General features: G+C 38.5%; 1 protein-coding gene across 5 annotated transcripts in view; it reads left to right on the top strand.

Moving 5' to 3' along the window:
- Positions 1 to 387: 387 nt before the first annotated feature.
- Positions 388 to 25,351, top strand: part of LOC103697302 (protein ENHANCED DISEASE RESISTANCE 2-like) — a 36,678-nt gene continuing 11,714 nt past the window's right edge. For 2 of the 5 annotated variants that reach the window (XR_005507682.1, XM_039117615.1), the window contains exons 1-12: positions 389 to 1,581; positions 1,827 to 1,901; positions 4,321 to 4,374; positions 6,092 to 6,157; positions 14,992 to 15,092; positions 23,704 to 23,768; positions 23,870 to 23,986; positions 24,182 to 24,222; positions 24,326 to 24,426; positions 24,516 to 24,611; positions 25,132 to 25,196; positions 25,273 to 25,344. Coding sequence is in view for 3 of the 5 variants with exons in the window: in XM_039117615.1 (XP_038973543.1) it covers positions 1,171 to 1,581; positions 1,827 to 1,901; positions 4,321 to 4,374; positions 6,092 to 6,157; positions 14,992 to 15,092; positions 23,704 to 23,768; positions 23,870 to 23,986; positions 24,182 to 24,222; positions 24,326 to 24,426; positions 24,516 to 24,611; positions 25,132 to 25,196; positions 25,273 to 25,344 (1,264 nt within the window). In the remaining 2 variants the exon portion in view is untranslated. Of the gene's footprint in view, positions 1,582 to 1,826; positions 1,902 to 4,320; positions 4,375 to 6,091; positions 6,158 to 14,991; positions 15,093 to 23,703; positions 23,769 to 23,869; positions 23,987 to 24,181; positions 24,223 to 24,325; positions 24,427 to 24,515; positions 24,612 to 25,131; positions 25,197 to 25,272; positions 25,345 to 25,351 lie in introns of all 5 variants that reach the window. The other 3 variants (XR_005507683.1, XM_039117614.1, XM_039117613.1) reach the window with 3 other exon arrangements.

The raw sequence follows: 25,351 nt of genomic DNA, 5'->3' as shown, positions 1-25,351 counted from the left end.
ACCTGGCTTATAACCTTCCAACAACTTTAAAAAGAAGAACAGAAGAACATGAGCATCCTCAACAATTCCAGCAATTCCAACACCATCATCTCCAACCTTTGCAAATATTTTAAATGCCAAAGGCAAATAGAAAGCTTATTTTTTTTTTTTTATAGGAGAAGAATCATGTAGAGAAGAGGAAGAGAAAAAATCAGTCAAAAAAAAAAAAGAGCAAGATCCGAGCAAGAAAAAATTAGTGCATATTGAATAAGGTAAAGTCTTGATGGCCAACATCCCTGCGGCGCCAGCATTAACAAATGGCAGCATTGTGATATCCAATTCCTTTTCGTTAAAAAGGTATAGACGTAATAAACTAACACAGGACGTCTCCCCGCGAGAACTAATCTCCACGTCAGCCAGGGATCCGGCATCTCGGGCTCAGCTTCCTACCGAAACTCAAGATCCCCAGTTACTCCGCATAGAAACATCTCTACGAAACCCAAGTTTCACTTCCCACCGTCGATCTTACTGGTTCATCGCACCGCCCAAGAGAAAGTCGAAAGAAACCGACGGTAGATCAAGCACTCGCATATTTATTCTATGAAATAAACACGTATCTTATCTTGTCTCCTTCAAACGGCTTAGGAGATGAGAGTGAGACACCTGCCCTTCCCGCCATTCCCCCACCGAGACCCCGGCTCGGGTCTCCACAAATAATTAACAAAAAATATTTATTTCCTTTTCGCAGAAAAAAGTTAAACAAAAAGAGGAGAAAATTCAAATAAAGTTACGAAGTATTTTTCTTCCGGCTTCCTGTGCGCGTAATTTTCCTCTCATTCAAACTCCACCTGGCGTCCTCTGCGCCAGTTTCCTCCTCCTCCTCCTCACCTCTTCGAGCGGCGATAGCCAGCAATGCCTCTGCTCCGCCCGGCGGTTCATCAATCCCTCGCCGGATTCCTGCTTGTTGCCGCCTGGTGAACGGCGAGCCATCGCCGGATTTCGAGCCCGGCCGATCTGGTGTTGTTTGGATCCTATCGTTCTTTGGGGAGCGAAAGCGAGAACCCCACCTTTTTGGATTCTTTCTCATTCTTTCATTTGAAACGATGGATTCGCTGGATGAATGCAGCGGCGAACTGGGGTAGGAGGAGTCGCGATATAAAAATATCTATTATTTCTTGAGCAATACGGGGGATGAATCTGGAATTTGGATCGAGACGTAAGGGGGAGGGGGAGATTAATCGAAAATTGGGATCCAGACGTAAGGGAGAGGGGGAGATGAATCGAGATATGGGATCGAGACGTAAGGCAGAGGAGGAGATGAATAGAGAATTGGGATCGAGACGTAAGGGAGAGGGGGAGATGAATCGAGAATTGGGATCGAGACGTAAGGGAGAGGGGGAGATGAATCGAGAATTGGGATCGAGACGTAAGGGAGAGGGGGAGATGATGAAGAGGAAAGAAGAAAAGGCCAAGGTGATGTATGAGGGATGGATGGTTCGATATGGGCGTAGAAAGATCGGGAAATCTTATATCCACATGCGGTATTTCGTTCTTGAGCCCAGGCTTCTCGCCTATTACAAGAGGAAGCCCCAAGATAACATGGTGCGCTATTTTTTTTTTTTTTTTACACTATTTTATCCAAATCAGTTGTTAATCCATACTGGAATACTCGATCTACTTGCTTTCAATGCAGGGGTTCCATCAATTTCTTCTTGTTTCTTCTTATGTTTATTTTTATGTCCATTCCAATCATGTATCAAGAGATTTTCTTCCAAATTCGAATTTTATTAAAAAATTAAACCTGGAATTGAAAGATTGGAACTACAACTTAATTTCTTCTTGTGCAGGTGCCACTCAAGACTCTTGTCATAGATGGGAATTGCAGGGTCGAGGATAGGGGCCTTAAAACACATCATGGGCATGTAAGTTTTCCTTGCTTTAGTTTTTGGATGCTCGCTGATTTTCTTTTATCATTTTTTGAGTAGTTCTTTTTATCATCTTAGTTAAGGTGGTCTTCTAATAATGTTAGACCTTTTTATGGATGGAAACTGTAATGACTATTCCTTTTGTTATTGCAATTCGCAAAATTCTAGTCCTAGTTGAATAGGCATCATAAAATTTTAAATCTTAACATCTTGCCATGTTTTCGTTGGACTTAATTTGTTCCTCTTGACCTTTCTTCTCATGTAATATGTATTCCTAAGTTGCATTTTGTTGTCCTGTAGAATCATCTGGTAACACTAATATTGTTCTAAGGTGATATGTAAAGCCATATTTTGCTAGCTCTTTAAGATGGCATTTACTTGTTGATTAACAAACAAGTAGATATTGCTACAAGATTAATGATTGTGACAATTAAGTGCTCATGAGGTTGGAAGAATGAGAGCAGGTGCAAATCTTTCTTTTGATCCATTGTAGTAGAGTTGGCAGAAATGACACATTTCCACAAATAGAGGTGGAATGAAGACTGTCTCAAGATATGGCATAACCTGGGGGCTTCAGATGGCATTAGTTGTCAATGCCATGGACATTTTCTGGGTCTCTATCCTGTTTCCAGCATTTTGTCTAGCCTATGATTGGAACTGCAAAGAGTTTTACTTCTATGATGGATGATTTAAGAATAACTTTTAGTACTGCAACTTTGACTAAGCTTAGCTATTTGAGAATAGGTGGAGATCATCATATACATTGTTGACCAATCCCATATCAGCTTAAGCTTTTACTTGTCAGATGATTACTTGGTACCACAACTCAGGTTATAAGAGGTCATGAGTTCAAATCTCCTCCAGGTGAGTGTAATTTAATTCACATGATTGTCATCTTGACTTGTCTTAGTCGTTGTCGCGTCTTGTATCTACACTCGTTCATACTTCCATGTATTTGGTTTGACTGGATGTTAGGGAGGGGGAGGGGATGTTAAGTTTGATATACAATTTTGACCCATTCCCCATCATCATAAGCTTTCGGGTTCAACTAGTTAGTTAACATTTTATTTATCTTAAAAGTAATGAAGCAAAGTTAAAAATCAGATTGGAGTTAGAAGTGGCATCTTGCAAGCTAGGCATTGCAGCTACTTTCTAGTAGTGAAACTTGTAAAAATATTTTATCATTTGTCTTTGTTGGGGAATAGTCCAATATCTGAAGTCGTAGGGGCTCTCGTGGTGTTTAAATACTCATGGGCTTGTCCACCTATCAGTTTGAGTTTTTCGATCAGATTTATCATGGTATTAGAGCCCGCGATCCCTCTTACCTTTCTATGCTTCCATGCGCTCACTTTAATCCACATGTTGCCTCTTACTTTGGGTTCCATCCCTCTGGATATTCCCATATCAGAAGTGGTATGTACCCTTGCGGTGTTTAAGTGCACATGGGCTCGTCTACCTATCAACTCGAGTTCTTAGCTCGGGCTTGCTTCCATTGGGATTCTCCTTTGTGAGAAATCGCTTCCTTTCATATTTCACTTATATTATTTGTAGGGTATGATTTGGTGCTCAAAACATATAATTGATACCTCAGCTCTAAGAGTTTTTTCAAGAACTAGAATTATGCACATGCAATACATGTGATAGGGAGCACAGATTTGTGTGATTACCAATTAATTAAATAAAGAATACCTATTTTCAATGTAGCTTGTTAATTTCACTCCTGATAGGGTTGTTAATCACTCTTAGGGAGTGCAAGAAGTAAAAGTGGTGAATATATTAATTTCGAAGTTCCCATAAACATATAGAAAGTAAATGTAGTGGAAGGACAAGTGACATCCATCCGATTAGGAGTTTGCAAAAATTGGAGTGTTGCACGTGCAATACATGAAAGTGGTGGTATGGATCTGATTAAATATTTTTAATTATTTATGTAATTTGATAAATCCAAAATTTAGGAGGTGCACTTGTTTCTCTTCCTCAGAGTAAGAATTGAAGCAAGTGAGATATATTTGTTTAAGATGGGAGAGGTTATAGCAATAGGGAGATAGACAACTATAGAGATGCATGGATAAATGGCTTCCATAATTTTGTGTTTAATGTTAGAACAGATGCTTTGTTAGGTACATGTTGGCACTTAATGATTTATTTATGCATTTGTTAATTTTAGACACCAAGAACACTATACTTGTTTTCTTTATTTCATTTTAGCCTCCTTTCTTTTCTTCTTTTTATATTTTTTTAGAAACCATTGTTTCATGTATGCTCACATATAAAAAGAATGTCATATCATCTTCTTCCAGTTCCATGAGTTTTATTGCATGTATGTGACATGCTTTTAACTGTGTACTTCTTTATTTTGTTGTCCTCATAAGTGTGATTTTAGTGCACTTTCTTATTATGATAATTCTTTTGACAGATGGTTTATGTTTTATGTGTCTACAACAAAAAAGATAAGTATCATCGACTCACGGTGTGTGGTAAACTGTTCTCTTTATATTACTGCCCTTTTCTTTCTTCCTCACTATGTGAGTTTTTGATCCACAAAAAATTCTTGATTACCTAAATAATCATCAGATAACATATTGTATATATTAACTAGTTCCTTTGTCCAGTTAGGATTATATCTAAAACACTGCTTTAGAACTTTTATGGCCCTAAATTCTCCATTGGATCATGCTGATTGACTTATATATGTCAATGTAGAAATGATGTTTGTGGATAAGTTCATGGAGGCTGACCAACAAACTTAGTCAACTTATTGCTGGAATTAATTATTGATGTGTTCCATTGGGATCCGCTATTAAACATAGAAATTGAAAAAGCATTACTTTAATGCATCAAACGCTTTCAATTTCTTTTGAAGTGGTGGACATAATTATGCAAGGGTTGTGAAGAGACAATGATTTGGTGACATAAGTGGAGAGTGAGCAATATAACAGATCCGGGGCCAAAAGATTGAATTTAAAGGAGACTTGGGTCTGAAAAGTTCAGATAAAAATAATTTGAAAGTTTGGCTGATATTTTAATAATCCCTCACATCTGCCGTCACAACTGTGAACTGCCACTGCATAATATTGCCAATACAATCCCTTCCATTTATGCTCCCCTGCTTCTCCCTCCTAGGTTTAAGATGTGTGTGTGAAGGGTTTAAGATGTGGGACTTAGTGGGTCAAGTTTCAAGTTATTGGGTACTCAACCCCTTGCGCCTGCTTGGTTAACCTAAACTGACCGGACGGCTCAAGCGGTTGCTTAGGCTGTGAGGCACCCGAGGTTTTTTTGCGCATGGAAGGGGCGGGGGGAGGTTTCGACCTTCTATAAAAACATTGACTGAATCTAAGGACCATGTTAAGATGCTGTGAAACCTTTTCTAATTAGAAGACTTTCAAAAATGAGTAAAGTTTTGGCCCCCTTGAACCATATTGAGAACAGCATGAAAATTACCTTAAAGGATATAGTGAAAATCATGAATATGTCCTAAAAAATTAATTCTAATCTTTTAAAATTTCTTATTCTATCCTATATGTTAAGCATTTTCTTTTCCCCCTCAAGACAGAATAAATGAATCTCCATAATATTTTTACATCAAATTTTGCATTGTTTCAGTTTATCTGGATTAGCTGTAAAGATGTAAGTTAATCAGTTTTTTTATCTTTTGGCACAATGAGATGTGATAATTCTTCTCAGCCTGCCCCATAAGTGGCAAAAAAATCAAAGGTAATACTAAGTAAGGAAATATTGGTTTGGAACCAAGATACCCAAGTACAGATTCAACAATCTAAATGGCAAATGAATCTAATGAAGATTAGGCACACATGAGCAGGAGGCAATAAAATTTAGTCCTTCTGCACAGATTTCTGAATATGAAATCATCCATGGTCTTTAATATAATGTACAAACAAAATCTAGCCTGCTAAATCTAAACAAAGTTAGGAAGTATTCCCTTCCTAAAAGGGAAAAAACAGCAAGCATATTAAACTCTGGTTGGGTTTGTTTTGGAGAGGAAACTCAGCACCTACTATCATGTCATAATAAAACCTATCTGCTCAATTTCCTATAGAAATTTCATCATGTCATATATTACTTATCCCCATGGAGGAAGTTCTTTTCGCTTCTTAAGATGTTCTGGATGCACGTGCTGATCTTCTTGCTGATAATATTCCACTATGTTGATTTTATTTGTGAATCAGTTGGCAGCATTCAACATCCAGGAGGCTTTGATGTGGAAAGAAAAGATTGAGCTTGTCATTGATCAGGTGCAGTAATTGCAAAGTTTTTTATACAATCAATAGACAGTGATTTGCCATGGAACATTAATTCTCTTTTTCTGATTTTACTTGAGTTAATTAGTGTGTCTGCCCTTTCTTCTTTCTTCTCATGGGCATCGAGTATTTTGGTTAGAGGCTTTGCTACTTGGTTTGTATTTGTTGAGATAGTTCTGTTTCTTCTTCAAACTTCTCTTCTTGGATGTACTATCATTTTGCCAAACATTTCTCTTTCTTTTCTTCGCAGTGATTTACTCTTCTGTTCCTTTGGGTGTTGTGCATTTTGACCTTGGGGCCCTTCCCTTATTATATTAAGAGAAGGAGCATGTATTATGTTTTGTTCATGGACAAATACTTCTATACTAAATAAGGCATTTCAAATTGTTTTGGGCCAACTATCATGTTTATGAGGTTCATGCCTTTACTTTTGTTCATGGATTATTCCTCAGTTTTCTTCTTAGGGTGCCTAGCAAAATTGTCTTGTAGAGCAAGCTCTCAGGATATTCTCAAAACAGTTTATTCTCTCCTCTTTGCCTCTATTTTCAGTAAGATTTGGACCGAGGATTTTTCTCATTTGGGTGCAGAGCCATGATTTCTATCAGGGGGCTCTTCTTTTTTTCATTTCAAATTAATAAACTGTATAAATTAATTAAAAATACACTATTCACATCGATCCCAAGTACAAAATATGTTTTGCATATATGGATAAGTAATTATAATTGTTTACAGCAAGCCTTCATATCTGTATTCAAGTTGGTTAACAATATCATAAGTACATTAATTATGATACTCTAATATTAATAAGTTTTGTTTATTAATATATGAATTCTATTAAAATATTACTCATATCTTAACATTTGTGTATCAAAAGTATGAAAATTTAGAACTACATTATTATGATAGCATTTTCTTTTTAAAATAAGGGCTTATGAGGGAGATGCCATCAATAATCTGGGAATTGAGTGGACGCTCGAATGAAGAGAATTCATACTTTTGGTTTTGAGTCTTTAGCCTTATAGCATCCAGTCATTGTTGTTGAATCATACCATAAATGAGAAGAAGATGTGGTATAATTTTTTGAGAGAGATCTCTTGGGGAAGGGGACTTTAGATTTGGTTTAGCGAGTAGTGCGTCCTCTTGCTTCACATGCCATTTCTTAGTCGGTTTTATTTCTGTTATCACTTTATCGCAAAATAAAATCTTTTATTTTACTCAGCCACCAAGAGATAGGAATAAGAGGGATCAAACAATTATGGGAATTGGAGATGCGGCTAAAAAACTTTTAGTGCAAGTTTTTGTTTTAGACTATCTTAAACTACTTGAAAGGAGTCTTAAAGGGAAAATATTAATGCTTCAAGGCCCAATGTAGAGAGTAGGAAAGGAAAAGGAATTCTTGGAACAAGGAGCCAAGGGGGGGAAGGGGGGTTGGAGGTGGTTATGATTTGGGGGGACCAGTAGTGGGACCCAAAGGGGCGACAACATAATATATCCAAAGGAATTTTTTCAATTTTAGGGGGGCCATGGCTCTTCCTAGCCAATATGTAGCTTTGCCTCTAATCTTGTTGAAATTAAACTGATTTTATTGAATTATTTATTAGAAGCATTAATTGCATAAATGCATTAATTAATAGAGTGTTCATGAATACGTCATTTGAAGTTCTAAAGGAGTGTCTTCTAGGGTTCATGAGTATTTGATGCTTGTGTCTTATGGGATGTTGCAAGATATTTATATAGTTGGTATTTGAAGAGTTAGTATATTACCATATAAACCTTTATGGTGAGTCATTTTGTAGCATGAACAGGGAGTGTAACGAATAGATAGTAAAGTATTTTGTTTCTCCATCTATTCTCTCCTCTTCATGTCCATATCAAAATAATAACATACCTTAAATTCTTTCCATTCAAATTCAATTTTTGAATTCAAATTATTGTTGTAATGTTCTCATTATTTCTTTCCTACTTTCTCTTGATTCAAATTCAAAGTCAAATTTTGAATCGGAATTGCTGCTGTAATTTTCTCCTATAATCACTCTTGTATATCCTACATACAAACTCAAAGAAAGCCCAAATAATCAAGTGGGATTTTAGCCATTACATTGTGTTTCTTGTATAGTATGAGAGCCCATCTTGGCATCACTATCTTCCTTCTACAAACCTAGCCTGTCTTCTCCTATTAGAAATTTCCATCCCAATAATGTCTGCAACATCACATTCTTCACCCGAACTTGAATCCTCTCCAGCTACATCCTTTATAGTTTATAATCTCCAATATCTCAAATCTAGTCCCAATCAAGCTCGATGGTAGCAACTATCTCCTTTGGAAGTCTCTCTTTGCACTAATTTTATGGGGACACAAGCTCATGTCCTTCATTGACGGCTCATTTTCACCACCTTCTCTAATTCATCCAACCTATGCTTTATCGTATGAACGCGATTAGATGTTGATTCTTGGATCAATGCTATTTTACTAGAATCAACGCTTTCTTATATAGTTGGCATTGCCTCAGCTAAGCAAGCTTGGGATGCTCTCTCTTGTCGCTTTGCCTCCCTTGCTTCTTCTCATATCATGACTATGAAACGGAAGCTTCATCACATTAAAAAGGAATCATCCTCTATCAAGATTATCTCCAGCAATTCAAAGTTCTTGTCGACAAGCTAGCTGCATGTGGATCACTAGTAAGTAATGATGATTTGCTCATCTACATCCTAGATGGTCTTCCTCCATCTTATCACTCATTCTCTTCTTCAATTCAGGTTTGTGTTCGCATATGTCCTTTTTCTTTTGAAGAACTCCATACCTTATTAGTCTGTGAGAAAATTAGTCTTGCGGAAGAGGCCTCCATGCGTTCTACTACCGCATTTATTGCCTCAAGACCTACCAAAACATTCAATCTAGGTCGCAATTCTACTCACCATGGGAATAATCGGCATCATAACAATGGCCGACGTCCTAATAATCCTTCAAGTGAAGGCATCCTCCCTTCTCCTAATGAGCCTTCTCGTTTCTTTTTCTCACATGGTCATTCTTCACAATCTACTCGCTCAACCTATCAAATCTGCAATAAAGTTGCACATATTGCCATTGATTGTTATCATCGCATGAACCATGCATATCAAGGTCACCATCCTCCAAAGAAACTTGCAGCTCTGGCGACCGTTCCCTCACTTACTGACGATGGTACTTGGTATTCTGACACTAGTGCTACTCACCATATCACCGCCGACCTCAAGAAGTTATCTGTCTCATCAAAATATGGCAGTTCTGATAGTGTCCAAGTTGTCAACGGACAAAACTTGTCTATCTCTCATGTTGGTTCATCTTCTATCACTAGCCATAAAACTAAATTTCACTTATCTAATGTTCTGCATTGTCCTAAAGCCTTAACAAAGCTCTTATCTGTAAGCCATTTCTCTCATGATAATAACCGCTATTTCTTTTTTGATGAATTTGGCTTTGTTGTCAAGGACAAGGATATGAGAGCGACAATGTACCGCGAGATGACTGAGAATGGACTTTATCCTTTCCATTTCCTAGCAAAAGATACACATGATCACTCACTAGCAGCCCATGTGTGCCATCACATCTCCACCGATCTTTGGCATCATCATCTTGGCCATCCATATCATGATATCCAATCCTCTATTTCGTCCTCTCTTTCAATTTCAAATAAACCAAGACAAACTCTATGTTTATCTTGCCAATTAGGAAAAAGCAAAAAATTACTATTTTTATTATCCATTTTGCCTTCTTAGTGTTCTCTAGAAATAATACATTGTGATGTTTAGGGACCTTCCCCTGCTTTTTATGCTCTAACTTTTCTTATTATGTATTATATGTTGATAATTTTTCATGTTATTCATGGCTGTTTTCCAAGTGTAACAAATATAATTTCTTTGATATTTTTATCTCTTTTAAAGCACAAGTTGAAAACTTGTTTAATACTAAAATTAAAATCTTTCATTCCGATGGGGGTGGTGAATTCAAAAGCAACACAGTTAAGCATTTTGTCTTTACATGGCATAATGCACCAATTTTCTTGCCCCTATACTCCGGAACAAATGGTGTTGTTGAAAGAAAACATCGCCACATTGTTGAAACCGAACTTACACTTCTTGCTCATGCATCTCTTTCTCTAAAATTCTGGTTAGAAGCATTTTCTACTACTGTATATTTAATAAATCGAATGCCTATAATTTCTCATTGCAAAATTTCACCATATGAGAATTTTTTTCAAAAATCTTTGGACTATTCCCATTTATGAGCTTTCAGCTATTTATGTTTTTCTTGGCTTCAACCATACAAGTCCAATAAACTAGAATATCGATCCACTAAATGTTGTTTCTTAGGATATAGCACTGTTCCCAAAGGGTATAGATGTCTCGATTTAGTAAAAGAAAAAAATATATATATCACATCATGTCACCTTTGATGAATATGTCTTCCCTTTTCAACCATATCACCATCTCAATCAGTCTCTCACAATCCCAGTTCTGCTCTTGACTCCTTTTCTATGTAGTTACCTTAGCTCCCTAGTCCTACTGACACTATTTGGACTAATGATAACTATACATTCTCATATCACTCTGCAGGTATAGTATGTCAATCTCAGGATTCTTTCATGGCAAGAACATCCAATTCAACCACTACACCACATGACAACACAAACATCCCAATTGAACCCACTCCACCACCACTACCACCACTCCCCATGACCAAACTTTCCTCCCATACCAACCAACCACTCAACCCACTACAACTTACTCATCCCATGACCACCCGATCTCAATCGGGGATATCCAAGCACAAAATACTATACCATACCTGCCATCCTCTCCCAAGTGCTCTTACTATGTCCTATCCTATTGAACCAACATGTTACACACAAGCCTTAAAAAGTCTGGAGTAAAGATTGCTATGGATCTCGGATTTACATCTCTTTCGAATCAGCAAACTTGGACTTTTGTTCCTTTTCAGTCCAACATGAAAGTTGTTGGTTGCAAGTGGGTGTTTTGAGTTAAACACAACCCAAATATATCCATCAACAAATACAAAGCTCGCTTGGTTTCCAATGGCTTTCACCAACAACCTGGGGTTGATTTTATTGAGATATTCAGTCCTATTGTTAAGCATATATAATTAGAATTATTCTCACAATAGCTTTGACTCATAATTAGCTACTTCATCAACTTGATGTAAAGTGTGCCTTTTTACATGGCGACCTTTAAAAAACGGTATTTATGTCTCAACCTCGTAGTTATATTGATTCATCAAAATCCACTCATGTTTGTCATATGCGCAAATCAATTTACGAACTCCGGCATGCTTCTCATGCTCGGTATGAAAAGTTTGGCTCAAAACTTGTAGAGTTGGGATTCATTATTTCACAATATTATCTTTCATTATTTATATATCATTATGGCAAAATTACATTATATCTTCTCCTTTACGTTGATGATATCATTCTCACTGGCAATAATAACATTACTCCTCGCAAGCTCATTATTAAACTTGCTAATTCATTTAAGATGAAGGACATGGGCTCATTGTCATACTTTCTTGGCATTCAAGTGGATCAGTCGAGTGATGAAAATTTTCTACATCAATCCAAATACATCCTAGACTTGTATGCAAACCATGTTCAAGTCCTTGCTCTATTGAAAAACTAGGCCACATGGATAGCCCTCCTCTTGATGATCCTTCATTTTATCGAAGTATTGTTGGAGCCCCCCAATATGTAACCTTAACATGACTAGACATTACTTTCTTAGTCAATCAGGTATGTCAATTTTTACAACATCCAATGGAGGCTCATATGATAGCAGTCAAACGCATACTTCGATTTCTCAAAGGCGCCATTACTTTGGGCTTCAGCTACGACCAGGCCCATTAAATCTCGTTACTTACTCGGTGCAGATTGAGCTGGTAGCCCTATTGATAGACACTCTAGAAGTGGTTTTTGTGTTTTTCTCGGACCTAACCCAATTTATTGGAGTGCTAAAAAGCAAACAACAGTTGCTCGACCATCTACTGAAGCAGAGTATTGATGCTTTGCCCAAACTGTTGTTGAACTACAATGGTTATATTCTCTAATACGTGAATTGCATATTCCTCTCCACTCTATTCTTTTAATATGGTGTGACAATATTTATGCCATCTCTTTCGCCTTCAATCCAGTTTTTCATGCAAGAATTAAACATATCTAGATCGACTATCATTATGTCCGAGAATTGGGAGGTCGTAAGCTTTTGGATGTCAAATTCATCTCTTCTGCAGACCAAGTCGCTAACATCTTCACCAAAGGTGTTCACTCCAACCGTGTTCGGCTTTTACAGTCCAAGCTTTACATTCAACTGAATGCTCAGCTTGAGGGGGAATAATAACATACCTTAAATTTTCTCCATTCAAATTCAATTTTTGAATTCAAATTATTGTTGTAATTTTCTCATTATTTCTCTCCTACTTTTTCTCTATTCAAATTCAAATTCAAATTTTGAATTTGAATTGCTGCCGTAATTTCCTCCTATAATCACTCTTGTATATCATACATATATTCAATATAAACTCAAAAAGATCCCAACAAATCAAGTGGGATTTTAGCCACTGCATTGTGTTTCTTTCACAAAATAGAATACTAAAATTTACATTTCCATTGCCCACATCAAACTAGTACCAAAGCATCATGATCTATCGACATTGACAATAAAATAAAAGTTGTTTTTGAGCAAGGAGGTTGTGAGTGCGAGGATCATTGCTGAAAAGAAGAATGGAGTAATTTAAAAAAGAGAAAGTAGTATCATCAGCAAGGTGAGGTGAGTAAAACTAAGGAGAAAAGAAAAAAAAGAAGAGAGAAAAACCAAAAAGGAGAGAGAGAAGAGAGATGATTTATGTGATGTCATTGAGAATCCATGAAGTTGCACATCAAAGATAATTTGAGAAATTAATGAGGAGAAACTAAAATTTTGGAGAGAGCAAGGCATCAAGAAGTCTAGAAGCATGTCAAAGACTCAATCTCCAAGCTAGGTATTGGGAAAGCTGAAGTTCTTTTGTCCTTGTCATAAAAATCAAGTATTACCCAAAGAATATAGCCTAGTAATTTTGATGTAGATAAATTTTTTAAAAAGAAATCTTTGATCAAAATGAAGTTGAAGAAGAATAAATTAGGAATGCAGATTTTGGTCAAAATGATGTGAAACGAAGATACTGGAGGAAGAAACAGAAAAATTAGGAGATCAACTTTAAAGCTGGGAAAAAATTGAAAACTAGAGAAGTCAAAAATGACAAAATTGAAAAGTCAGAAGAAATTGAAAATGCACAAGATGAGGAAATTGAAAGTGAAGAGGGAAAATTAGAGAAGGCAAAAGGTGGTGAGGTTAAAAGTTTTGATGGACAGAGGTGCTGGGAATATAAAGTTACACAGAAAGAAAAAAAGAATGAAGTCATCAACTTTGGAATTCAAGGAAAATCTATTTACTTATGAAAGCAAAATGAATGAAAATTTGAAAAAATTAATTATTTTATTTTGAATTACAAAATTTCATTAATGGTACAAGTTGTATAAACATGGAAATATTTTTTTGATCAAGAGAACAAAGAAGAAACAAAGTTCAACAACCCCAATGGTATCATGTATAAAAAGGAAGAATCGGTGTGTCCAACTAATGATCCTATACAAGAAAATCAAAACACGTTACAAGCCCTTCACATCAATGGAGATGGTCCTCAATTTCATAATAATAGATGAATGTTAGATCTTACAAAGTGCAACAATTTTTTCCCACTTAATTCTAATATTTCCTAGAAGAAGAAAGAGGTGCAAGAGAATTTGCTTTTGAGTGGAAAGGAAGCCAAATGTATGAAGTCCTGAATTTTGAAAATTAAGGAATAAACCATTTTCCTATAAAAGCAAAATGATTTAAACTTTGGAATATTCAATGTTGCATTTTGGAGCAGAATGGTTCAAGCCGGGTAAATATGGAAACATTTTTGAATGAGGGGAGAAAAGAACAAGCGAAGTTTAAGAAGCAGGAAGAGTTGACTGATGGGGCCTGTTCAATTAAAGATGCTATGCAAGAAAACTGAGACATTGCACGAGTCGTTCACATTATAGCAGATGGCCTTGAATCATTATATCTAAAAGCACTGTTCTTCCAAAAGAGCAACAAATTTTCAAGCCTCTCAATTCTGATATTTTTCAAGAAGCAGCAAGTGATGGAAGAAAGTTTTGTTTAAGGAGGGGTGTCGGAAGGTAAACAAATAGTGAAGTATTTATTAGAAGCATTAATTGACTAGTTGAATGAATAAGTAGGGTGTTCATTAATATATTTTAGAATTTAGACTTTTCAAGAAGTGTCTTCTAGAGTTAATACGAGTAGTTAATACTTCCATCTTTTGAGGTGTTGTGTCGGATTCTACAAATGGTATTTGAAGAGTTAATAGAATAAACCTTTCATTTAATATCAAGAAGTGAGATGGGAAGATTAGAATGTTTGTTTCTCTATCTATCATCTTCTCTCCACCTCTGATATCAAAATAAAGGTGATAATAGAGCTTTTATGTTTCTGTTGTTTCCAATAGTTTTAACTATTGTGTACTTCATCAGCCACATTCTTTCTCTTTTCTTATCATTCTTACTTTATTAGAAATTCTGTTTTTCACCTTTCTGGTTCATAAGTATTTGTTTCATGCTCTTTAGCACTCTTCATTTGCATTACCTTCCAAAGAGTTTTACTCATTTTGCTGCAGTGCTTTGTTTTTTTGGCTATAGCTTAAGCTTCAGCATATATGTTATGGCTCTCTCTATTAATTGTATATATTTTTTCTGTAGCAACATGATTCATTGAGTGCTACTGGCAATAAAGCCCTTGCTTCATGTGAGTTTGGTGCAGACAATAGAAGGAATGCTTCTTCCTCTGAACAAGAAAGTGTGTAAGTGGCAGATTTACATAACGTTTTTTTGTAACAATGAATAAAATGAAACTAATTGATGGAAGTTTTATATTGTTGGAATTTTTTTATGCTATTTTAATTTTTAATATGAGGGTGGGCCTTGTGTCACGGACTCACAGCTTAAAAACTTAAGCTGTTGGGAGGAAGACCACCCTAGGCTAATAAATCCATGTGATATTTCTTTTATTAGTGAATGTGGGACTATGACGATCTCTCCCACCAAATCTGATGACGCCTGCATCACGATTAGCTCCTACTCGAGAGAGGGGGCCAACCATGGCCTGGGTCCCACTCAACCCTATCAAGTCCTCCTTGACCCTGATATACCTCAGCGAGGGGCCCACATGACTAATAAGATTGGTGACACACAGTAGACCTAGCTCTAATACCATTTGTCATAGATTTATAGCCTAAAAGCTTAAGCTGTTGGGAGGAGGACCCGCTTAGGCAAATAAACCATGTGGCACCTCTTTTATGAGTCAATGTAGGACTATGACACTTGGCACAATGGTAAGTGTGCTCTATTGTGACCTGCGTGTCACAGGTCCGAAATATGAAAATAGCTTCTCTGCACTTATGCAAATAGCTTCTCGTGCTTTGGGACACCCTTTTAGGACTAGCTTGGCTATCCTACAAGATTGGGCTGAAAATCCTGCAGGATTTATGGATTGGGCCATCCATTTAAGCAGTCTTATATCAACCAAACTCCACCCAACCCATAGGTTTTCTTTTGCTTCCTGTAGCTCAAAGGCTAGGATCTAGACTGGGTTTGGACAGGCTATTAGGAAATATAAGCTAGATGGGCCAACAAGCTCAATTCCTATAGGATTTTCAGTCCAATCCTGTAGAAATATCCAAATAGGCCCTTAATGTTAATTCTTTAATATCTCCATAAATCATCAGCTGGGTGCAAAAACCCAACTTATTGTTTGTTCATTATGTTTTCACCAGCTGTATTTTTGGTTTTTGTTCTTTTGCTAGGGAAGGAAAGTTTTGGAGTTGATGAATGAATTGAGCGGTCATTGTTGTGTCTGATATTTCTAAAGAATGTTCATGAGAGTCATGTTGTGTTAAGCTTAAGCATAACAAACAAAGAGTAGTACTGAATGGGGAGCTCTTGGCTTTGGTTACATTCAACAGGAGTTATTGCTGGATATAAGAATCTTAATCCTGTAGTCCGGGGATTGATCTGAAGTGAAGCATTCTTCAACATGCTATGACGGCTGATCTTTGAATATCTATATTGCAAGACTCATTTTTAACTTCTCACAGCCGGGTTAGGCTTGTTTTCTGTTACATTTAGATTTAGTAGAGTTGGAGCATGAGAGATATTCGAAGTGGGCATGTATTAGTTTTGTTTTCGCCATGTATTTGTCATAGCTATATATGTGTCTTTTCAAAATCAAAACTATTTCCCTGTAAAAGTTAATTTCCCGGTGATTAACAAGAGGACATTATGGTTTGGCAGCATTTTCCTTGTGTAAGTTCCAATTGATTTTGAGGATAAGGAAAGTATGGTCTCAACTCTCAATTATCTGTTGCATTAATGAGACTGCTTTCCAACAAATGAAGGCCAGCTTAGCTGGTGACTTGAATAGCTCCCATCTAACCCTGATTTATTCATATAAAGTTAACTTCATCTGTTCTTCCTTTCCATTAATATCTATGTTGGTGTAAATTACGGTTTCAAATTTCAATTATCTGAATTCTGGACTACTTTACAACAAATGAATGCCAGCTTAATTGGTGACATACATACCTCCAGGTAACCCTGGTTTATCCATATGGAATTAACTTCATTTCGTTTTCTTTCCCATTAATATCTATGATGGTGTAAACCTTCAGTTAGAAAAAACCTTTTGCATGTCTCTCATTTACCATCTTCTAGGCCCCTCCCTCATTTTTTTTCTGAACCAATCTATGCAAATTTTGTTCCTATGTAGCCACCTTGTTTTCCTCTACTCTTTGTTGCACATGACCAAACTGTTCACACTAAGCAGCCTTGTTAAATGTTCTATGGATAAAAGGACGCAAAATAGTTTGCCAAATTTACCATAAGAAGTGTGCTAGAATGTTACACAAAACATTTTATCCGACACTTAACAACATGCAGAAAGCTTACTAATTCATAAATTCAATATTTACTAATTTGGCTTTCATCATAACTTAATCCTTCTATGGATTAATTATCCACGGTCCAAAAATATAACAAAACATAGGTTACTCTCAACCATTAAATTCCTAGATGTGAATGATTTTTTTTGTAAAATTCAAATAACATAAAAATTATTAAAAAAAATTGATGGGACAAGCCAGACCGATGATAGCAAGTCGGGATGGTACGATATTGTATTGTATTAACACAGGCACATAGCAATGTACAGATCAGGTGCCGATTCAGCCAAACTATTTTTACTTTTTTTTATCTTTTATTTTAAATTTTTTTGTTTGTCGACCATGTTAGCACGAGGAATTGAGGTAGTGAGAGGGAGAGAGAGGAAGAGGGGGGAGTAGGAGGTGGCAGCCTGCCAAATGTGGTGAGGGAGGCATCCTTTGTGAGAGGGGGGAGACGGGAAGAGCAAGTGACGGCATTGGAGATTTGGTGTCACCGTGAGTGGTGGAGGCTGAAACGAACCTCAGGATGGAAAGCTCGTATAGAGGATGTGTGGGTTGGTTTGAGCTTCTTCGAGGGAGCTCGTCCTCCTTTGTTGACAACAAAATTTTGGGTTTTCAAATTGGCCACCTTCTTTCATTAGATTTCTAATATAAATAGAAGAAAACTAACAGATAGATTAGATTTTAAGAATCCAATCCTATCCATACATTATTTGCCAGCCCAAGGCTCAAAACAGAAACGTAACAACATCAACAAGAATCAAAACAAAACATAACAACATCAACAAGAATCAAAACAAAACATAACAACGGCAACAAGAAGTAAGGTGGCGCCTCGAAGGCCGAGATCTGACAAGCTCCAAATCATCTTACTCGCAACAACTTCCCACGGATGTCACGTGCATGGGTTCGCTGATTGGGGTCCATAACATCCTCCCTTTCTCAGAATTTGCCTCGTCCTCGAGGCGGAAATTTGGGAACTGTTCCCGCAGTTTGTGATAGTACACCCAGGTTGCATCTTCTTTTGGCATACCCTTCCACTGGACTAAGACCTTGGTGACTGCTCGATTACCCAACTTCACCATCATGCGGTCAATGATACAGTTGGGTTCAGGTTCGGTGAGAATGGCTCCTTCTTGATCTATCTCTGGTAGCTGAGTTTGGATTTCCACTCGATCTCCCAACTTTTTCTTCCAACAAGAGACATGGAATACAGGATGGATCTTCGAGTGAGAGGGAAGTTCTAGTTTGTAAGCAACCTCGTTGATCTTCTCCAGCACTTTGAATGGACCATAATATTTTGAGGAGAGCTTCATGTTGGAACGTAGGTTTAAGGACTGCTGTCTATATGGCTGAAGCTTCAAGAACACCATATCACCCACATCAAAGACCCTCTTAGACCTTTTTTTGTCAGCCATCATTTTCATGCGGTGTTGAGCTTGTTGTAGGTTTTCCTTAAGGAGGTGTAGGATCTCCTCCCGACTCTTTAAAGCCTGGTCGACTGCTTCTACCATAGTAGTTCCCTTCACATAAGAGATCAATCGAGGTGGAGGAACACCATAAACAACTTCATATGGCGTCATCCCAGCCGATGAATGTAGATTTGTGCTATACCAAAACTCAGCTAAAGATAACCATTTGCACCATTCCTTGGGTTGTAGGCCGTAGAAGCAACGGAGGTACTGTTCGAGACATTTGTTAACGATCTCTGTTTGTCCGTCAGATTGTGGATGGTAGGAAGAACTCATGTTGAGCACAATTCCTTGTAGTTTAAAAAATTCTTTCCAAAAGTTGGAGATGAACACCGGATCACGATCACTGACAATGGAGGTAGGCATCCCATGCAACTTGAAGACATGGTCGATGAATAGGCTTGCAACCATGGTTGCTGAAAAGGGGTGAGAAAGTGCAATAAAATGGGAGTACTTAGAAAGGCGATCGACCACCACCATGATCACCTTTTTACCTTGCGAAGTCGGCAATCCTTCAATAAAGTCCATCGAGATAGAAGTCCATATTCGTGAAGGAATCTTTAAGGGCTGTAGAAGACCTGCAGGATGCACATTCTCCACCTTGTTCCTTTGGCAAGTGTCGCACTCCTTAACATAAGTCTTCACTTCTTTTTTCATCCCTGGCCAATAGAAGTCAGTCTTCACCCTATGATATGTCTTGTGGAACCCGGCATGACCACCAAGAGGACTACCATGCAGATGGGATAAGATCTGACTTTTTAAAGGAGAGTTTTGTGCAATAAAGAACCTTCCTTTGTAAAATAAAATACCTCCTTCATGAGAATACTTGGTTGGGTCCACCTCCCCTCCCTCGAGTTGTGTGATGATATTTTGAATGTGGGTGTCCTCTACATGTTCTTTACGTAACTCTTCAACCCAAGCAGGCTTTGGCATAGATATTGCATGAACCTTCACTTCTGGCTCTTTCCTAGAGAGGGCATCTGCTACCGTATTTAAGGACCCACTGCGATACTCCACGGTGAAATCATATCCAAACAACTTTGAAGCCCATTGTTGTTGGATCGGGGTTCCCATCTTCTGCTCTAATAAGAACTTCAAGCTTTGTTGGTCGATCTTCACAATGAACTTTCTTCCGAACAAATATGGCCTCCACTTCCTTACTGCAAGAACCAAAGCCAAAAGTTCCTTTTCATAAGCAGATAAATATAAAGACTTCCCTTTGAGGGCCTTGCTGAAGAAGGCTAGTGGCTTCCCATGTTGTGTCAACACCGCTCCCACTCCCATGCTGGAAGCGTCGCACTCATAGAAAGTTTTCTGGAAATCCGAAAGGACCAAGACCGGCGGTTTGGTCATGGCTTCCTTCAGTTTTTCGAAGGCCGTTGTTGACTCGGATGACCACTCGAAGGAGTTCTTTTTTAGCATCTCTGTTAGTGGGCGAGCAATTTTCCCGTAGTCTTTGACAAATCAGCGATAGTAGCCTGTAAGTCCGAGAAATCCACGCAAGGCCTTGACGGTCTTGGGTACGGGCCACTCTAGCATGCTTTGTATCTTCTTTGTGTCTGCTGCCACACCTCCTTCTGAGATGATGTGACCTAGGTACTCGACTGACGTGCAACCAAATGTGCATTTGCTCATCTTAGCATACAAGGTGTTAGTTTTCAACACATCAAGTACAATTTTCAGATGGTGTAGGTGGTCAGTCCATGATAAGCTATAGATCAAAATATCGTCAAAGAAGATGAGAACAAGCCTCCTTAAGAACGGACGAAAGATCTCGTTCATAAGGCCCTGAAATGTTGAAGGAGCATTTGTAAGACCGAACGGCATTACGAGAAATTCGTAATGGCCGTCGTGAGTTCGGAAGGCAGTCTTATGTATATCTTCCGGCTTCACCCGTATCTGATGGTAACCACTTCGTAGGTCCAGCTTGGAAAAGTACTGCGCTCCATGCAATTCATCGAGGAGTTCTTCAATGACTGGAATAGGAAACTTATCCTTGATCGTCTGCTGATTAAGGGCACGGTAGTCGACACATAGCCGCCATGAACCATCACTCTTGCGTACAAGCAGTACAGGTGAGGCGTAGGGACTTTGGCTAGGCCGGATGACTCCCTGGTGCAAGAGTTCTTTCACTAATTTTTCAATCTCTGATTTCTGAAAGTGTGGGTACCTGTAGGGCCTCTGGCTTACAAGTTTGGCATTGGGCAAGAGAGGAATCTGATGGTCTTGTGCTCTAGGTGGAGGGAGCCCACGTGGCTCTTTATAGACATCGGCATAAGTGTCAAGAAGCTCTTGGATCTGAATGGGTACATCCTTCTTTCGTATTTGTACTTTTTCTTTTTTGTAATTGTGGTGAGGCAAAAAACTTGTAGCAATAAACCATAATTTCGGTTGGGATCTTGCTTTCTTACCTTTTTGTTATTGAGAAAACCCAACTCCTTTGGTGCTGCTCCCTTGAAGATGCAAGCTTTTCCCCCTACTGTAAACTTCATTGTAAGATTGGTGAAGTCCCATGTGATCGGGCCCAACACTTGCAGCCATTGAGCGCCCAAGACAGCCTCATAGCCTCCAAGGCCTAGGAGGTAGAAGTCAACCTCTAAAGTCACTCTTTGGATTTTGATCTTGACACCCGAACACTTGCCCATGCATGGTACCTGGTCTCCATTAGCTACTGCCACTTTAAACGGCACATCCTTCTCAATGGACAGCCCAGCCTTCCGTGCAATGGTGGGGTTGAGGAAATTTTGGGTGCTACCGGAGTCAATGAGCACCATGAGTGGTACTCGATTCAACTCCCCTTGCACCCGCATCGTTTGCGGTGTTTGGCTACCGGTAATAGCATGTAGAGAGATTTCGGGAGAGGGGGATTGGACTTCCTCCTCCTCGGTTTCAATAGGTTCTTCATGCTCCTCATCTCCTTCCTCCGGCAAGCTTCCATCTATTAAGAAGAGATTTTGACCATTTATCATCACAAAAGTAACATAATCCCTTATCTCTCCTTGCCTTCATCTCAGTTGGAGTTAGCCTCTTAATGATAGGAGATGAAATTTTAGAACTAGAAGGTTTGAGGTTTGGGGTAGACCTTTTGAAGTCGGATCATGGGTCCCTTCTTCGAGTATTTACCTTTTCTTCTTGCAACCGGGCGAGGCCGACAACATTAGAAAGGGAGGTCGGCCTTAGCATTTGCACGCTAAGCTGTATGTCTTCCCGGAGGCCCCCCACGAAGCAGCTCACCATGAAGGACTCATTGAGTCCACAGGTTTTGTTGGCTAACTCCTCGAACTGAGTCTGGTAGTGTTCAACGGTGGAGCTTTGCCGAAGTTTGGACAGCAATGCTGTTGGATCCTCATATTGAGAAGGACCAAAGCGAACAAGTAACGCCTTGGCGAACTCGTCCCAACTAGAGATGGCCTCCGACCTCTCCATCCAACGGAACCATTGTAAAGCACGCCCTTCCAAATGAAAAGATGCCAGCAGTAACTTCTGCGATGCTGGTGTTTGTTGGTGAGCGAAGAACTGCTCGGCTCGATATAGCCATCCCGAAGGATCATCCCCATCGAGACGGGGGAAGTCCAATCGAGCGGTGCGGGTAAAGGAAACTCGGTCGGCATCTCCTCCTGCCCCGGACACCATTGATTCAGCCCTTTTAGAGCGAGATGTTTCTCCTTGTTCAAGTTGGCTTTGGGCAATGCTCTCGATACGGCCATTCATAAGAGCCATGTTCTTCATCATTTCTTGCAATAGCTTTGCTTGAGCTTCGAGCTTGTTCACGATCTCATCAATCTTTGCTGCACCTCGTGTTGAGTCCGCCATGCCAAGATCGGTGCTTTGATACCAATGAAACGAACCTCAGGATGGAAAGCTCGTATAGAGGATGTGTGGGTTGGTTTGAGCTTCTTCGAGGGAGCTCGTCCTCCTTTGTTGACAACAAAATTTTGGGTTTTCAAATTGGCCACCTTTTTTCATTAGATTTCTAATATAAATAGAAGAAAACTAATGGATAGATTAGATTTTAAGAATCCAATCCTATCCATACATTATTTGCCAGCCCAAGGCTCAAAACAGAAACGTAACAACATCAACAAGAATCAAAACAAAACATAACAACATCAACAAGAATCAAAACAAAACATAACAACATCAACAAGAATCAAAACAAAACATAACAACGGCAACAAGAAGTAAGGTGGCGCCTCGAAGGCCAAGATCTGACAAGCTCCAAATCATCCTACTCGCAACAACTTCCCACGGATGTCACGTGCATGGGTTCGCTGATTGGGGTCCGTAACTGAAGCGCGGGGGGGGGGGGGGGGTGGGGGGGGGGGGTGGGGGGGAAGAAGTGCGCGGGAGGGGAGGAGAGGAGGAGGGGCAGCACTTTAGATCCTACGAGATGGCATTACCATGAATGGTGAAGGGTGGGGGGCGGGTGCAGAGGTAGTTAGGTGGCTGAGGCAGGGAAGAGGAGGGGAATGGACCCAGCTGGTGTATGTTGATTACCTAACCTGTAAAAGATGTGTTTGTCAAAAGAACTGATATTTGAATGGGAAAATGAGACTAGTTCCTTAACAAATCCTGATGTACCATGTTTGGGTTCAGATGATTCTTTTTGTGCTTGATCATGCATCTATGTGTGTTATTTATGAACCTACTATTATAAAACAGTGGATAGGTTATGCTATTGTTAGGCTCACCTTGTACACCTCATTAACTGTTTATGATAGTGCTATTTCTTATTGACTTAAGAGACATGCACTGAACTTTTTCCCTGTGCTGAGTTCCAATTCTTTAACAAGGAAATACTTTTTGTAGTTTTATTTGCTCATCAGACTCCTGAGTACATTATATTTCATTCTAGATTATATATTGCAATTTCATTCTCAACATTTGAATCATCTCTTCTACCATTTCCTATATGATTTTATAATTTTTTTTTCAATGAGCTACATTTAGAATGTACAACATATGACCTATATTTTAATTTTATAACTGAACATTTCTTGTAGGAATAGCCTGGAAGATGAAGATGAGAGCAATCGCACTTTACCACGGAGAATGACAATAGGACATGGTCTTAAACAACAAACCTGACCACCATTTTTGGTCTAAATTTCTACTATGTGGTCTCGTGGCATGTCTTGCAGAGCATGATTGTGTCTTTTCCACTGGTAGGCCCTCCTGATGCAATACTTGACTGGACATGCGAGCCTGATCTAGGGCGTTCAAATCAGAATATCATCCAGCAAGTTTTCTCTAGAAAGCATTGGCGATTAATCAAATGCCAGAATGGCAAGTTTTCATCTGCATTTTTTTCTTTCTTTTTTCTCAGTCCCCTTCCTTCTCAACTAACATGACAATCGTTCATTATTGTTTGGTAAATCAGAGCTGCAAGAAACAGAAAGGCTTGTAGAAGTCTGCATTTTGAAAATGCTTTGATAACCTGTAAAACGAATATTTATTCATTTCTATATGCATGTGTTTCAGGGTTACGCATTTTTGAAGAACTTCTAGAAGTTGACTATCTTGTATGTTGTTAATGCCTGTTTATATCAGTATGTATATGGTAATGCTAGAAACTTCAGGTTGGGTAACAATTAGTTGTGGTTATGTGAAATATGTTGCATTCAGCCAAGAAGCTTCAGTAGGGCGATGAAGGCTGTTGGTGTGGTGGACGCCACATGTGAAGCCATATTTGAGCTCGTAATGAGTATGGATGAAACACGCTTTGAGTAAGTTTTGTCTTTACTTTTTTGTATATTGAATCTTTCATCTAGGCTAGCTGTTTTTCTTATCTATCTTTTACCATCTCTTAATATAGGTGGGATTGCACTTTTCAGTATGGTAGCCTAGTTGAGGAGGTTGATGGACACACTGCCATACTGTATCATAGACTGCAGCTGGACTGGTTCCCAATGTAATATTTTTTTAACTCATAATTTCAGATGCATCAAATTAATTCTGATTGTTGCCTGTTCTACTTAGTGGTCATAATTCCAATTTATTTTAATAATTTCATGTGCTAGATGGAATCTGTGAGTACAAGAAATCCGCCACAATTGTATTTTAAGATTATTGTACTATTATAGTTGTATGTTATATGATAAGTTTAAGTCCTTTTAACGTCATATGCTTCTCATAAACGTTGAATTATGCTGTTGTAGTGATCCACTCTAAGCTAAATTTAAGTCTTACTGAAACTTCTAACAATGTCAGTTTAGCAATTTACAATTAGGCCATTAAGTATATCATATCTAGATCAAGGAAATAATGTCACTGTACATGCATGTTTGTATTTGGGCCATATCATTGGGGAAATTTACTGTGTCACTGTCCTATCAAAGCTGTCCCAGAAGTTTCTTTTTAAAGAATGAAACTATGTTGAGGCATCTTAGCTGTGTAGATCACAAAATGTCCCGAATTATGTGTTTAAGCAGGTTTGTGTGGCCCCGTGATCTTTGTTATGTGCGTTATTGGCGACGTAATGATGATGGAAGCTATGGTGAGTGTCTTGGGTACTTTCACTTTTTTGCTGGCATATTATCTAATACACAAGAATGCATGTTTTCTGTATGCAGTTGTGTTACTTCAATCCAGAGCACATGCTAACTGTGGTCTTCAGCCTGGATTTGTGAGAGCTCATGTTGAGAGTACATT

The sequence above is a fragment of the Phoenix dactylifera genome, unplaced genomic scaffold (genome assembly GCF_009389715.1).
Source record: "Phoenix dactylifera cultivar Barhee BC4 unplaced genomic scaffold, palm_55x_up_171113_PBpolish2nd_filt_p 000253F, whole genome shotgun sequence".
Taxonomy (NCBI): Eukaryota; Viridiplantae; Streptophyta; class Magnoliopsida; order Arecales; family Arecaceae; genus Phoenix; species Phoenix dactylifera.
The sequence above is the reverse complement of the archived record's forward strand: the minus strand, read 5'-3'. Positions and strand labels throughout refer to the sequence as shown.